Source organism: Astatotilapia calliptera, chromosome 12 (genome assembly GCF_964374335.1).
Source record: "Astatotilapia calliptera chromosome 12, fAstCal68.1, whole genome shotgun sequence".
Taxonomy (NCBI): Eukaryota; Metazoa; Chordata; class Actinopteri; order Cichliformes; family Cichlidae; genus Astatotilapia; species Astatotilapia calliptera.
The window spans coordinates 1,938,632-1,950,946 of NC_137433.1; the positions used below are offsets into that span (position 1 = coordinate 1,938,632).

Genomic DNA, 12,315 nt, shown 5'->3' on the forward strand with positions numbered 1-12,315 from the left:
TTTAAAGTAAGTAAGTAAGTAAAGTGACTCACTGATGTGAAGGAAAACAGACAAACAGAGACACCACCTACAATCAGGGAGAGCGTGACAGAGCAGAGGGAAACGTAGCTGACACTAATCAGAAAACTGAACATAACACACATGAAATAGACTATCAGAATAAAACAGGAAGTACAAACACAGAGACCAAGACCAAGATACATGGGCTTGACACAGGAGCTGGGGAGAACACAGACAGACATGGGTACATGACTGGGAAGGCTGGAAGATGCAGAGATGTGACTATGGAAGACTGAGGTCAAGAGACACCAAGTAGAACATAAACCAGGACCATGACAGCTTTTAATCTGTTACCTTAATTTTATTAAGTAAATAGGGTGTATGTTTTATTACAGTGCTTATTTATTAAGTCTTCAAGATAATTTAAGAGTATTTCAATCATTTTCACAAAGAATACTGCGAGATCCCTTATAGACAAAAACAAGTGAATTGTTTTAAATAGTTATTGATGGTGTAACAGCTGTGATTGGACAAGGGCAAGAAAACTTAGAAGGGATGTTAGCAGTTACATCAGCCACAAAGTAATTACATAATTGTGTATATAAGTCCTTTATCCTTTCATCACTTACTCCATATACACCTTTATAAATATATGTGAAGTCTTTTCAGACAACATATACATATACATATGTATATGTATATGTTGTCTGAATAGTTTGCGCTCATGATTAAAAACAAGCAAACAAAAACACGATTTTTATACGTTATTCAAATTGCACAGTATTCTAATCAACACTTCATTGATAAATCCAGACATTCAAACCCTACACTCGCAGCAGATCTTATCACTATACTACTGTGATGGGATTATAAGATTACAAAAATACAATAAAGCCATAATAAATAGCACTGGCCAAGACCACCATGTCTTATGGAATTAATAAACACTTTTAATAGAACATAGCAAAGTCCCAGATCTGACTGAGTCCTCTACTTTTTTCTACAACAGAGGTTTACAACCACTGCTCCAAAACTACACCAACTACGGTGTATTGTTAGTGTCAGCTAAATTTATAAAAACTGGAAGTTCCTGTTGAATCATCAATCAATTGGTTGAATCATTTTTGTAACTGAGAGACTATAAAAGGTAAGAATGTAACCAATATGAAAGCTTTCCTATTTGAGTGCTGTCTGAATGCCACTACTGTATAGGCCATTTATCCTCTTTTCTAATAATAATAATAATAATGATATGGACATTTTCATGTCAAGCACTCCTCCTCCCCTAAGGTCAAGTAACAATAGGAAACAGCAGATCTTTTACAGGAAAATCAGCCACAATCACCTTTTTCTACAAAGGTTGAACACTGTGTAAAATGTCTTTAAAAACAGTATAAAGTCAATATACTTGAACTGAGACACAGTTTGCTCTCAGTTCATTTTGGTTTCAACACACACACACACACACACACACACACACACACACACACACACACACACACACACACACACACACACACACACACACACACACACACACTTCATGACATCTGTGACGGCAGCAAAACCAAACCAAGCCAAGAGAACAACTGGGATATGTGGTGCTTGTTTGAAGAATCTACGAGTTACCTTTTCTTAACTCTTTCCGATTTAATTTTTTATTAGCTCAGGACATAACAAAGTCATTTTGTGTCTGGCAAGTTTTAAAATTAGGTCATGATTTTGCAAAGATGTGCAAATCTCAAAAACCCATATTTTTCAATCTTTAAAACAACGGTTTTCCATCAGGACCAGACCAGATCTGAAGGCATCCATTAAGCATGTACCAAAGTGAAAGCGAAACCTTTCATGTTTCACAACTGCTTCTTGTCTGTTTGCTTCCATTGTTCACATTACTACCATTTTCTAGCTGAGACTGGCTGTTGTTGCTGAAAGCTGCTCTTGCCTTGGATCCCATTTTTAAAATAAAGTGTTTCTTGATTTCACAGGTGTGTAAGTGTCTCCTTAACAAACACTGGAACCTGTCAAGCTGAGAAGGCTTTTTCTGGTTGTTTGTGCATGCACATTGTGGATAAACCTCCGGTCTTTGATGGTAGACTGATGGGAGATGAGTGTGCAAGACAAGCTGCCACTGACCTTTTGTTATGGAAGGGCGTACATGTTTCAGCAACACAATGCTAAGTGGCACACTGTGTCTATTAAAACAGCAAGGCTTTATAATAAAAGACGTCTGTGTATCGGCTGCCTGAACAGGTTTTCTCTCCCAAAAGTCCAACAACTAGTTTCCTACGTTCCCAGACATTTATGGACTCAATCATTTTGGTACAATTCTCATAGCAGAAAAATCACTCATATTGCAGTTTTCTCTGCAACTCACAGACTCAACAAAAGACAGCAACAATCGAAAGCTTCACCATATATGTCAAAACATGAGTCAGTCAGTCCCTTCAACTGATGAATGATTGAAAACCTTTCACAACCATTTTAAGACTAAGACATTGAAATGATTTTTACTTTTTCAGAAGCATCACTCTTTTCTGTAGCTATTTCATTATACAATCATTCAATATTTCATAGTATTTATCAATGATAAGAACAGGGATGATTTTATCTTTTATAAATATTAATCAACTTTGTTAGTATCCCCAGTAAAGCCAAAGCACTTTATTTCAACAGTTTTGCAATAAATCCATGTAAACTCTAATTAGGAGTGATGCAGTTCACTGTTGATGATGACGTCCAGTGATTTTATATCATTTTTAGATGATTTTCAGCAACAGCTGTATGGGCAAACTGTGAGTTCCTCCATTCAGTAAGTAGTTGGTCAAACTGCTTTCTGTATAAACATGAATATCATAATCATATATGGTGATTCATGTCAGACTCGCACTGATATCTACAGTATATGTGTTTGGACATGGTTTCATGGTGAGGATGGCACAAACATATACAGCTGGGTGAAAAAAAAGAGTTAAAGGTGGAGTAGGATTATAATAATATAATAAAGTGTTATTATAATATTTATTAGAATTAAACTGTTTTAGTTTTTCATGTAATATGTACAAGATAGTATTCCATTTGTATTTGTGTGGAGCTATTAAATACTGTAAAACTAGTGTCACTAAAAAAAGAAAAAACACTTATTACTTATTAGTCTGCTTGAGTTGCTTGGTCATCTTTAATTGTAAATTGGCTTTTATCACTAAATCCTGCCAGTTGTGATCACGTGGTACTCATTATGTTTATTACTGGAAATCTTAGAAGCAATTAAAATGGACCAAAATGGACTGAAGCATTTTTCTAGTCTGACTGACAGCTCAGTAAGCTTTCACTCACTAAACAACAGCTCGCTATATAGGAATCAGTTCATTCACCATTTACCATAATGCAAAGTACAGAAATGCATGATTGGTTGACATACAGTGCACAGAACCCCAACCTCAACCCCATCAAACACTGTTGGGGTGAACTAGAATGGAGATTGTGACACAGGTCCTCTCTTCCACCATCAGTGGCTGATCTCAGAATTGCTATTCTAGACGAATGGGCAAAACTTCACAAAGACACGTGAAAAACCTTGCAGAGAGGTTTCCCAGAAAAGTGGAAGCTGTGGAAGCTCAAAGGACAGACCGACTCCATATCAATGCCTATAACTGTGGAATGAGATGTATTAAAAGCTACTGAAGATAAAGTGTGTAGGTGGCCCAACATTTTAGTCCATATAATGGATCTTCTAATTAAGCAATTAATCTGACCTAACTGTATGCTTGTATTGAAGTTCTACATGCTAAGTTGGTAAGTGCAATAATACTGTTGCTCTTTGCCATAAGAGACTGTAAACAGTTCTGTTTCTCTGGATTCTCTAAACAATGAAAAGCATACAAAGACCAGGTTCACTCACTTTGGCATGATTGGCTGTTGTCAGTATTACTTGCTGTAGCATCAATTAGTGCTAATAGCTCTTCTAGTGAAACAAATAAAATGAAAAAAACTAAACAACTGCAAATAGCACAGGTATTTATAACAATTGTTATCATACTACCTACTTTAAATTGTGCAAATTTCTGTAGAGTGCAATCAACAAGTACCTGATACATCAGTCCAATAATCCTTTCCCTGAAAATAAAATATGAGCCTTGATTATAGGACAACACCATATGGAGTTTAGCATCATTCACGTAAAACAGTGTTTTCTTAAACCAAGCTGCATAAAGTGCAAAGTTCCAATACTAGAGCCCTGGCTCAACTACCAGGAAGTCAATGTGTCCCTTTTCTTTTGTCTTGAAGGCTTCAGCGATGATCCTGGCAGCATCTTTGTGTTCCCGGCCTTGCAAGGGGATGCCATCAACCTCCAGAATGACCTGGCCAGTTTTCAGCTGGCCGCAGTTATGAGCCGAGCCTCCTTTCTGTCAGCGGGAACATGAGAGAAGAATAGAAAGACAATAATGTTAGCAGGATTAAGGCGCTCATGGACAGAACAGTTTGTTGTTCTTGAAGTTACAGTACAGTCCAAGGCAACTATAGCTTGAAACACACTTGGACTGAATTTAAGATATAAATAAAAGTTTATGATTAGTTCAATAAGGCCTGCTTCCCTCGTGTCTGGTGACTAATTCATGCGTCACGCTTTCCCATGCTTTCAAACTCGTTGCTGACATCACTGGTCCAGTCAAATCATCTTTCAGCCTTCTTCAGCCTCCACTCTGCGCACTTTAAATCTCACTGTTCATCTGTTCGTCTACCTTGAAGATGTCTCTCCCATATAACTCAGGCTCCATTCAAGCCTCCATCTTGATCTCCACCACCTGCATCTAGACGCCAGGGTTTCCTGCGCTCATTCCTATCACTGCTGGAATTCCATTCTGCTGTGACGGGACATTACTTGCCAGTGAAAAGTTTGTTTATAAGATTGGGGAAACCTGCAGTCAGCTGAGACTGAAGAAGTCACCTGGGTGAGTGATGAAACGTGACTATGGTGAACCATGTCGGGGCTTGGTGCTGTCCAGCTCTTCACTCTTCATCTGGGATGTCTGCCACTGTGATGATTACTGGGCCCTGTTCAGCGAGGTTGCTGTGGTCTGTTCTTAGATCCACTAGTCACTCAGCATTGGTGTTATGGGTTGCGTCCTTCTCCCAGCACAACGAAAATAAACTCCACCTAAACTTGGTTCATATCTGACCCAGATAGACTGCAGGTCATAACTTCTTACCTGAAGTTCAGTTCACCTGACACTCGGACCGGCGGCCGCCTCGCGTCTCTCCTCCTTCTGCCTCCCCTTCCCTCATCCACCCACTGGCCTCTGTGGAAGCTCCGCTACAGCCACCACCAAACAACTGACTTATTTTTACACACCGGCCAGATCCTGACCAATCCACCACCTTTTATTGTTTATACCACTACAAAGAAAAAACCCAAACCCCCCAAAACAAAAAAAATCATCGGCCCATAAAAACAAAAAATCACATCGCAAATGCCCGGTGGGCCGATTGCCAGTCCAGCTTTGGTTGTACCATCAGTTAACCCTTCACATGTCAGCTGTGGCACACATGCCCAGGGTTGCCAACCCCTGGTCTCCAGCCTTGGTGGTGCTGTTCTCATATTGTTACCTGCCACTGAGAGTACACCTTGGCTGCTTCTGTGAAGAACGGCTGGTTTATTCTGCAGCCTTCTATTTTTCTGGTGTATGTCTTCAAGCGGCTGGCCAAGGCTGTGAGACTTTGCTTTGCAGTTTCCAAGGCCTCAGTTATGGACAGCTTGCTGCACTTCTTGGGCACCTCCTTTGTTGCACCTTTCAGCAGCTCCGATAGTTGGCTACCCCCCGTTCTACCTTGATCCTGGCCTCTAGTCTCCTTCTGCATGCAGGGTACTGCTCCTTGTTCAACTTGTAGCTAAGCTTCTCACTGATTGCTGCTGCCATGCTGTAGATCAGCTTGTTAGTCTCAGTAATGGTGGTGGTAGATATCTTCCATAGTGCTGCATTCACATCATCTACTAGATCTTCTGAGGGTACATAGCAATACCGAATGACAGCAACATCAGGAAGAAGGAACACAAGAAGCTTGAAAAGCATCAAGGGCTCAGAGAAGATAAGAGGGTGGAGGTAACAGTGGTCCCAGTGGTAATCGGAGCACTCAGTGCAGTGACTCCCAAGCTAGATGAGGGGCTCCAGCAGATCCCAGGAACAACATCTGAAATTCACACTTGAAGGATGGATCACCCACAAGGGCGAGAGAGGATTTTCTTTTTATGTTTTACTGTTTTTTGCAGTTTCAGTACATTTTGTTGCTTGGAAGACTTTAAACAGTGACTTACTTGAAACCTTCTAACGCTTTCTTACCTGAATGGAGACTATGCGAGGCAAAGGTTGGCGTGTACTTCCTCCACCCTCTATTGCGATGCCCAAGGTGTTTGAATTTTTCAACACTCGCACCAGCACAGCAGTAGGCACTGGTACAGGTGAAGGAGACTGCTGGGAAACAAAGCAAGGAGAGCTAAGAAAAATATATTTGTGAGCAAGAAGTAGCATCTTACTGCATGCAATTTAGCCACTAGCTTGTAGGTGAACATCTGAAAATCTCAATATAGTAAACAACATTTCATTTTCTTCAGGTGATGGAGCCTTATTTACACATCAATGCGTCTGAGTCTAATGTTACTGTGTTCCCTTTGTTTTCCCTCGCGTGTTCTAGCCTAATGCTAATAACAAGATTTCCTTTGAATTCAATAAAGCTTTTAAGAGTTTTGTTTAGGTGCCCACAAAGTAACTTCAGGTCTTAAGATCACAATCATAGACAGCTGTATAAACAATCACCAAGGAGATTACTTTAATCTCCCTCTGCTTTTGTTGGTAAGAACTTGTGGTTTTACTTTGCAAACTTGACCGATTAAAATAGAAATTAAAGCAACAAAAGAGGTGATCCAGTGAATTCTGAAATCACAAACTAAAACTGGGTTTACACCAGCACTAATTTGCTTGTTTTGAACACATTAAAAGATATGCTACTGAAAGATTGCTTAGTAATGAAAACCCTCACTTGTCTGCCAATCCCTGGAGAAAGTGCATGAAATCCTGGCTGTTCCAGATGGGTCCGGTGAGTTTTGCTAGGTCGTGGGCTGCCATCTTTACTGAAGCCTCCTGCCTCTGCTATATCCACCCCGCTGTCCTCACTCAGAGTCTGGCCGCTGTCTGACAACTGTGACAGGGTGGCCCCTGGGGGGAGGAGTTAGCTAGCATACACTGAATTTAATTCAAATTTAATTATATAGAAAAAAAGCGCTTTGGCGACAGTGGGAAAGAAAAACTCCACAGGAAGAAACCTCCACCAGCACCAAGCTCGGGGAGGGGTGGCCATCTGCCACAATTGTTGGGGTGAGGACAAAGACACACCGTGGAAGAGAGCCAGACATTAATAGTAACTAATGTTTATATGCAGAGAGGTTTCTAAACACACAGTGAGTGAAAAGGGTGACTGAAGAAGAAACACTCACTGCATCATGGGAATCTCCCAGTAACCTACACCAGTTCCAGCAGAACTAATGGAGCATTGAGGATCATCGGATCCAACCTAAACTCTGTGCTTTATCAAACAGGAATGTCTTAAGCCTAATTGTCATGGTCCCTGTGTCCCCGGCTGGCTCAAACAGGCTACAGGTATTTGTTGTTGTTTTTCCCCCTCGCTCTCTCTAGCGATTGCTCACTTGTGGCTCATTATTCCCGCCTCTCCTGGCCAGCATTCAAGACGGTGGCTCGGTGTTTCTCGTCACTGGAACGTTAAGCAACTATCCTAGTGTTGCCCGGCTGTAAAATTATCTCCAGTGTTTCCTTCGTGGCTTTCCTAGTGTTGATTCTCTCATCTGTCTCCATGACTAGATTCCCTGGTTTGTTTGTGTTTCCCATCCCTGGACTACCTGCGCGTGAGTGTGTGTGAATTACAAGTGTGGCGGGGCAGAAGAGGAGTGTGTGTGGAATTTCCCTCACCATTGCTCTGCCTCCCATTCTACTTTTAAATACTCTAGGAACAACAAGTAGGCCTGCAGCGTGAGAGCGAAGTGCTCTAATAGGGTGATATGGTACTACAAGGTCATTAAGATAAGATGGGGCCTGATTGTTTAAGACCTTGCAGCCAGGGAGGCAGAAGAACATCAAGAAGGCCCTGAGTAAATGTGGTTATCCCAGCTGGACTTTTGTCAAAGCTGGGAAGGCTCCTACAGAAAGCTCCAGCCGATCCAGGAGAGAAGGACAACCGCTGCCTAAGTGAAAACCTGTAGTGATCCCGTACGTGTCAGGAGTATCAGAGCAGCTGAGACGCATTTTTTCTAAACACCGGGTCTCTGTGGCTTTTAAACCCCAAAACACGCTGCGCCAAAAACTGGTCCACCCCAAGGATCGGGTCCCCCGACACAAACAGAGTAACATAGTGTGCGCTGGTAAGTGCAGGAGGATTGGCAGGATTTATACATCGGGGAAACCAAACAACCTCTGGCTAAGAGGACGGCACAACACAGAAGAGCCACCTCGTCAGGCCAGGACTCTGCAGTCTATGCACACCTACAGGCCAGTGGACACTCTTTCAATGATGAGGATGTAACATCCTGGACAGGGGGGAGCGCTGGTTTGAGGGCGGAGTCAAGGAGGCCATTTACGTGAAAAGGGAAAGACCATCTCTGAATGGAGGAGGGGCCTAAAGGTACATCTGTCACCATCTTACAATGCTGTGATTGCAGCCATTCCCCAACTCTCTGTGAATGGGACTCATGGCCATTGATCAGAGGTACATTGTGCAAATGTACTGTTTATAAGGTTGTGTAAACCTGCAGTCAGCTGAGACTGAAGAAGTCACTTGGATGATGATGAAATGTTTCTCCCACTGAACATGTCCAGATGAACAGAACCAACTTTTGGGGATTTCCTCCCCTGGATGATTGAGCACGCATCAAGATATAAGCAGGGCAACCGCCTACATGTTTCTAGTCACAAAACATGTGTTGTTCTGGTTATTACTAATACATTTTACAAGTTGAGTGCTTCTCTGTACTGAGAAACAACACAAACACACAGAGACACAGACTGTGTACCTACTTAACTCCAAGTTACCCCCAATGGATCCATCAGAGAATGTTGGTTAAAAGTGCTTGGGCATAGACAAAAGCTTTTAAACAAAAGTGTGTCTGAATGGGTGAATGAGACAAGCTTTAAGAACATTTGTGTGCTCAAATACAGCAGAAAAGTATTACATACACACCATTTACCTCTTTGCTGTGGTCTGGCATCTGCTGATAGCCGGTTCATTTCTGTTACAATGACTTTCTGTGTGAGAGCAGGTGAGCAGCGTTGGTCAGCGCTAAAGGATGGAGCAGCAGGCGTGATGAGAGAGGGGCACGGGGACGGACATGGTGAGGGATGATGAGATGGTTGAGGGGATGGCAGGGGAGTTGCTGCTTTTGAAGAGGATGCAGACATTGACAAGACGGAAGACTTTTCATAGGAGCGGGATCTAGAAGAAAACTTGATAGATGCCTCTGGTTTAGCAGAGCTGGGCAAGTCCCGGTAATGCAGGAAACCTGGGCAGGTGTGGTGACCTGAAATGGGCTGGCTATGATGGTGGACATGGTAATCAAAATGGGGATTATTGTGGTGTTCAGAATCAGAGAGCTGGAAGGAATTCTGGCAGGTGTGTTGAAGGGAATTAAGGGAAGTGTAGTGGGTGGGACCAGGGCATGCATGGTGGGGGGAGGCTGGTTTTGGCTGGTGTTGGCTGGTGGGAAGGGATTTGATAGGCTTGTGGGGACAGTCCTGGAGTAAATGGGTGGGACCAGTGACGAGCAGGCAAGAAATGGGCTGCACCACTTTGGCTGAAGGCTTGCAATTGAACTCTTTCTCCGGGAATGGTCTTCTTTGGGCCTGGACAGAAGCAGCTCTGAAGGGTGGAAGAGGTTCACTTGAAGCCTGCGTTTCATCCTGTCATTCAGAAAAAGGCAGTGACATACAAAAATCCAACATGAATAGTGAATGTTGCCTCTTTAATCATTATCTTTAAGATTTTAGATCTTGTATATTTAGAAACACAGCTTGTCACGGACTAATGACTTTTTCAGAAAAATAAAATGAGAACATCTGTAGCCATCACATGGTGCATGTTGAGTACAGAGAGTCAGAACAAGGTTAGATTAACGTAAAGACAGAAAAACATGTATTTAAGAACTGTTAATTATGTAAAGGCGGATAAACTGTTAGATATTTGTACAAGCAAATGCAGTGATGTGAAAAAGTTCTTGATTTCCTGTTTTTTTTTGTATGTTTGTCACACTTAAATGCTCCAGATCATCAAACAAATTTAAACAGTAGACAAACATAACACAAGTAAACACAAATTGCAGTTTCTAAATGAAGGTGTTTATTATAAAGGGGAAAATATCCAAACCTATGTAGTGAAATCTAAACTAAAAAAAGGAACAACTGATTTCCACCTAAACCTAATAACTGCAACAACCTTAGCGGCAACGACTGCAATCAAGCGTTCGCAATAACTGATATTGGATCTTTTACAGTCCTATGGAGGAATCTTGGTACACTCATCTTTGCAGAATTTTTGTAATACAGCCACACCTGAATCTGATTGAGATGTTGTGTCATGACCTTAAAAATGCAGGTCAGGTCTTTGACTGGCCACTCCAAAGTATTTATTTTGTTTTTCTTAAGCCATTCATAGGTGGACTTGCTGGTGTGTTTTGGGTTATAGTCCTGCTGCAGAGCCCAAGTGCGCTGCAGCTTAAGGTCATAAACAGATGGCTGGAGATTTTCCTTTAGGATATTTTGGTAGGCAGCAGAATTCATGGTTCCATTTACCACAGCAAGTCTTCCTGGGGCATCAAAACAGACACAGACCATCACACTACACTTTATATATGTAACGTTAAAGTATGAAATCTTCACATTAAAGGATGTATTTGAAATGCAGGCATACACAAAACTGTCCACCAGCATGAGTTAACCATCCATCCATCCATCCATCCATCCATCCATCCATCCATCCATCCATCCATCCATCCATCCATCCATCCATCAATCGTCTTCCAATTATCCAGGGTCAGGTCGCGGGGGCAGCAGCATAAGCAGAGAAGCCCAAACCTCCCTCTCCCCAGCCACCTCCATCGTAACTGGGGGAACAAAGATGTTTCTAGGCCACCCAAGATATAGAAGCTCTCCAGCATGTCCTGGGTCCTCAGGGGCTCTTCCTGGTGGGACATGCCTGGTACACCTCACCAGGATGTGCCCAGGAGACAATCCTAATCAATTGGCCAAACCATCTCAGCTGGATTCTTTCGATGTCTAGGAGTAGTGGTTCTAACTCTGAACCTGCCAGACGGATGAGTTCCTCACCCTAAGGGAGAGGCCAGCCACACTTTGGAGAAAGCTAATTTCCATTGCCTATATATGCAGTCTTGCTCTTTCAGTCACTACCCAGAGCTAGTGACCATCAGTGAGGGAAGGGATGTAGAGTGACCAGTAAATTGAGAGCTTTGGTTTTACGCTCAGCTCTCTTTTCACCACAATAGAGCGATAGAGCGTCTGCATTACTGCAACTGCAGCACCAATCCGTTTGTTGATCTCCTGAAGCACTTCCCACAGTATACTCCAAGCGACACAGTCAAATGCCTTCTCTGGGTCCATAGATCACATCTAACTGACTGCACGAACTCCAATGCAACCTCATATATCCTTGAGAGGATAAAAAGCTGGTCCAGTCTTCTGGGACCAGGACAAAAACTGTTGTTCCTCCTGCATCCAAGGTTCAACTAACAGACTGACTCTACTTTTCAGCACCCTGACATAGACTTTCCCGGGGAGGCTGACAAACTATAGTAGGAGCCTGCCTCCAGTCCTTCTTGGGAACCACCACCCCTGTCTGCCAAGTCAGAGGTACTGGCCCTGATGTCCACACAACTTTGTAGAGGCATATCAAATAAGACAGCCCTACAATATCCAGACTCTTCACCTTTCATTGGGAACCTACCCACCCCAGGGGTCCTGCTACCAAGAAATTATTTGACTGCTTCAGGGTGGTTTAATCCCTGGCTGCTCCAGCCTACATGCCAAATATCCTTGCACAAGAGTTTAGTAACAGAACAGCTTAGGTTCAGATCAGGCAGGCCTTTCCTCCCAATCACACCGTTTCAGGTCTCACTGTAGGCACAGCAGGACAACAGCATTTCCAGGGCGAGCACCCTCGAGTACCCCACCCAGGGACTCTAAGAAGGCCAGGTACTCTGAGCTGTTGTTTGTTGTGTAAGCGCAGATGACAGTCAGGACCTGT

The 12,315-nt window shown here is 42.7% G+C and overlaps 1 protein-coding gene across 3 annotated transcripts in view; it reads right to left on the reverse strand.

Moving 5' to 3' along the window:
* Window positions 1-340: 340 nt before the first annotated feature.
* Window positions 341-12,315, reverse strand: part of LOC113033322 (whirlin-like) — a 61,930-nt gene continuing 49,955 nt past the window's right edge. Inside the window, exons 8-11 of one of the 3 annotated variants that reach the window (XM_026187010.2) lie at window positions 9,251-9,947; window positions 7,036-7,211; window positions 6,339-6,470; window positions 341-4,406 (exon numbers count right to left, since the gene is read on the reverse strand). In XM_026187010.2, coding sequence (XP_026042795.2) covers window positions 4,230-4,406; window positions 6,339-6,470; window positions 7,036-7,211; window positions 9,251-9,947 — 1,182 coding nt within the window. In that variant the 3' untranslated portion in view covers window positions 341-4,229. Of the gene's footprint in view, window positions 4,407-6,338; window positions 6,471-7,035; window positions 7,212-9,250; window positions 9,960-12,315 lie in introns of all 3 variants that reach the window. The other 2 variants (XM_080309095.1, XM_080309094.1) reach the window with 2 other exon arrangements.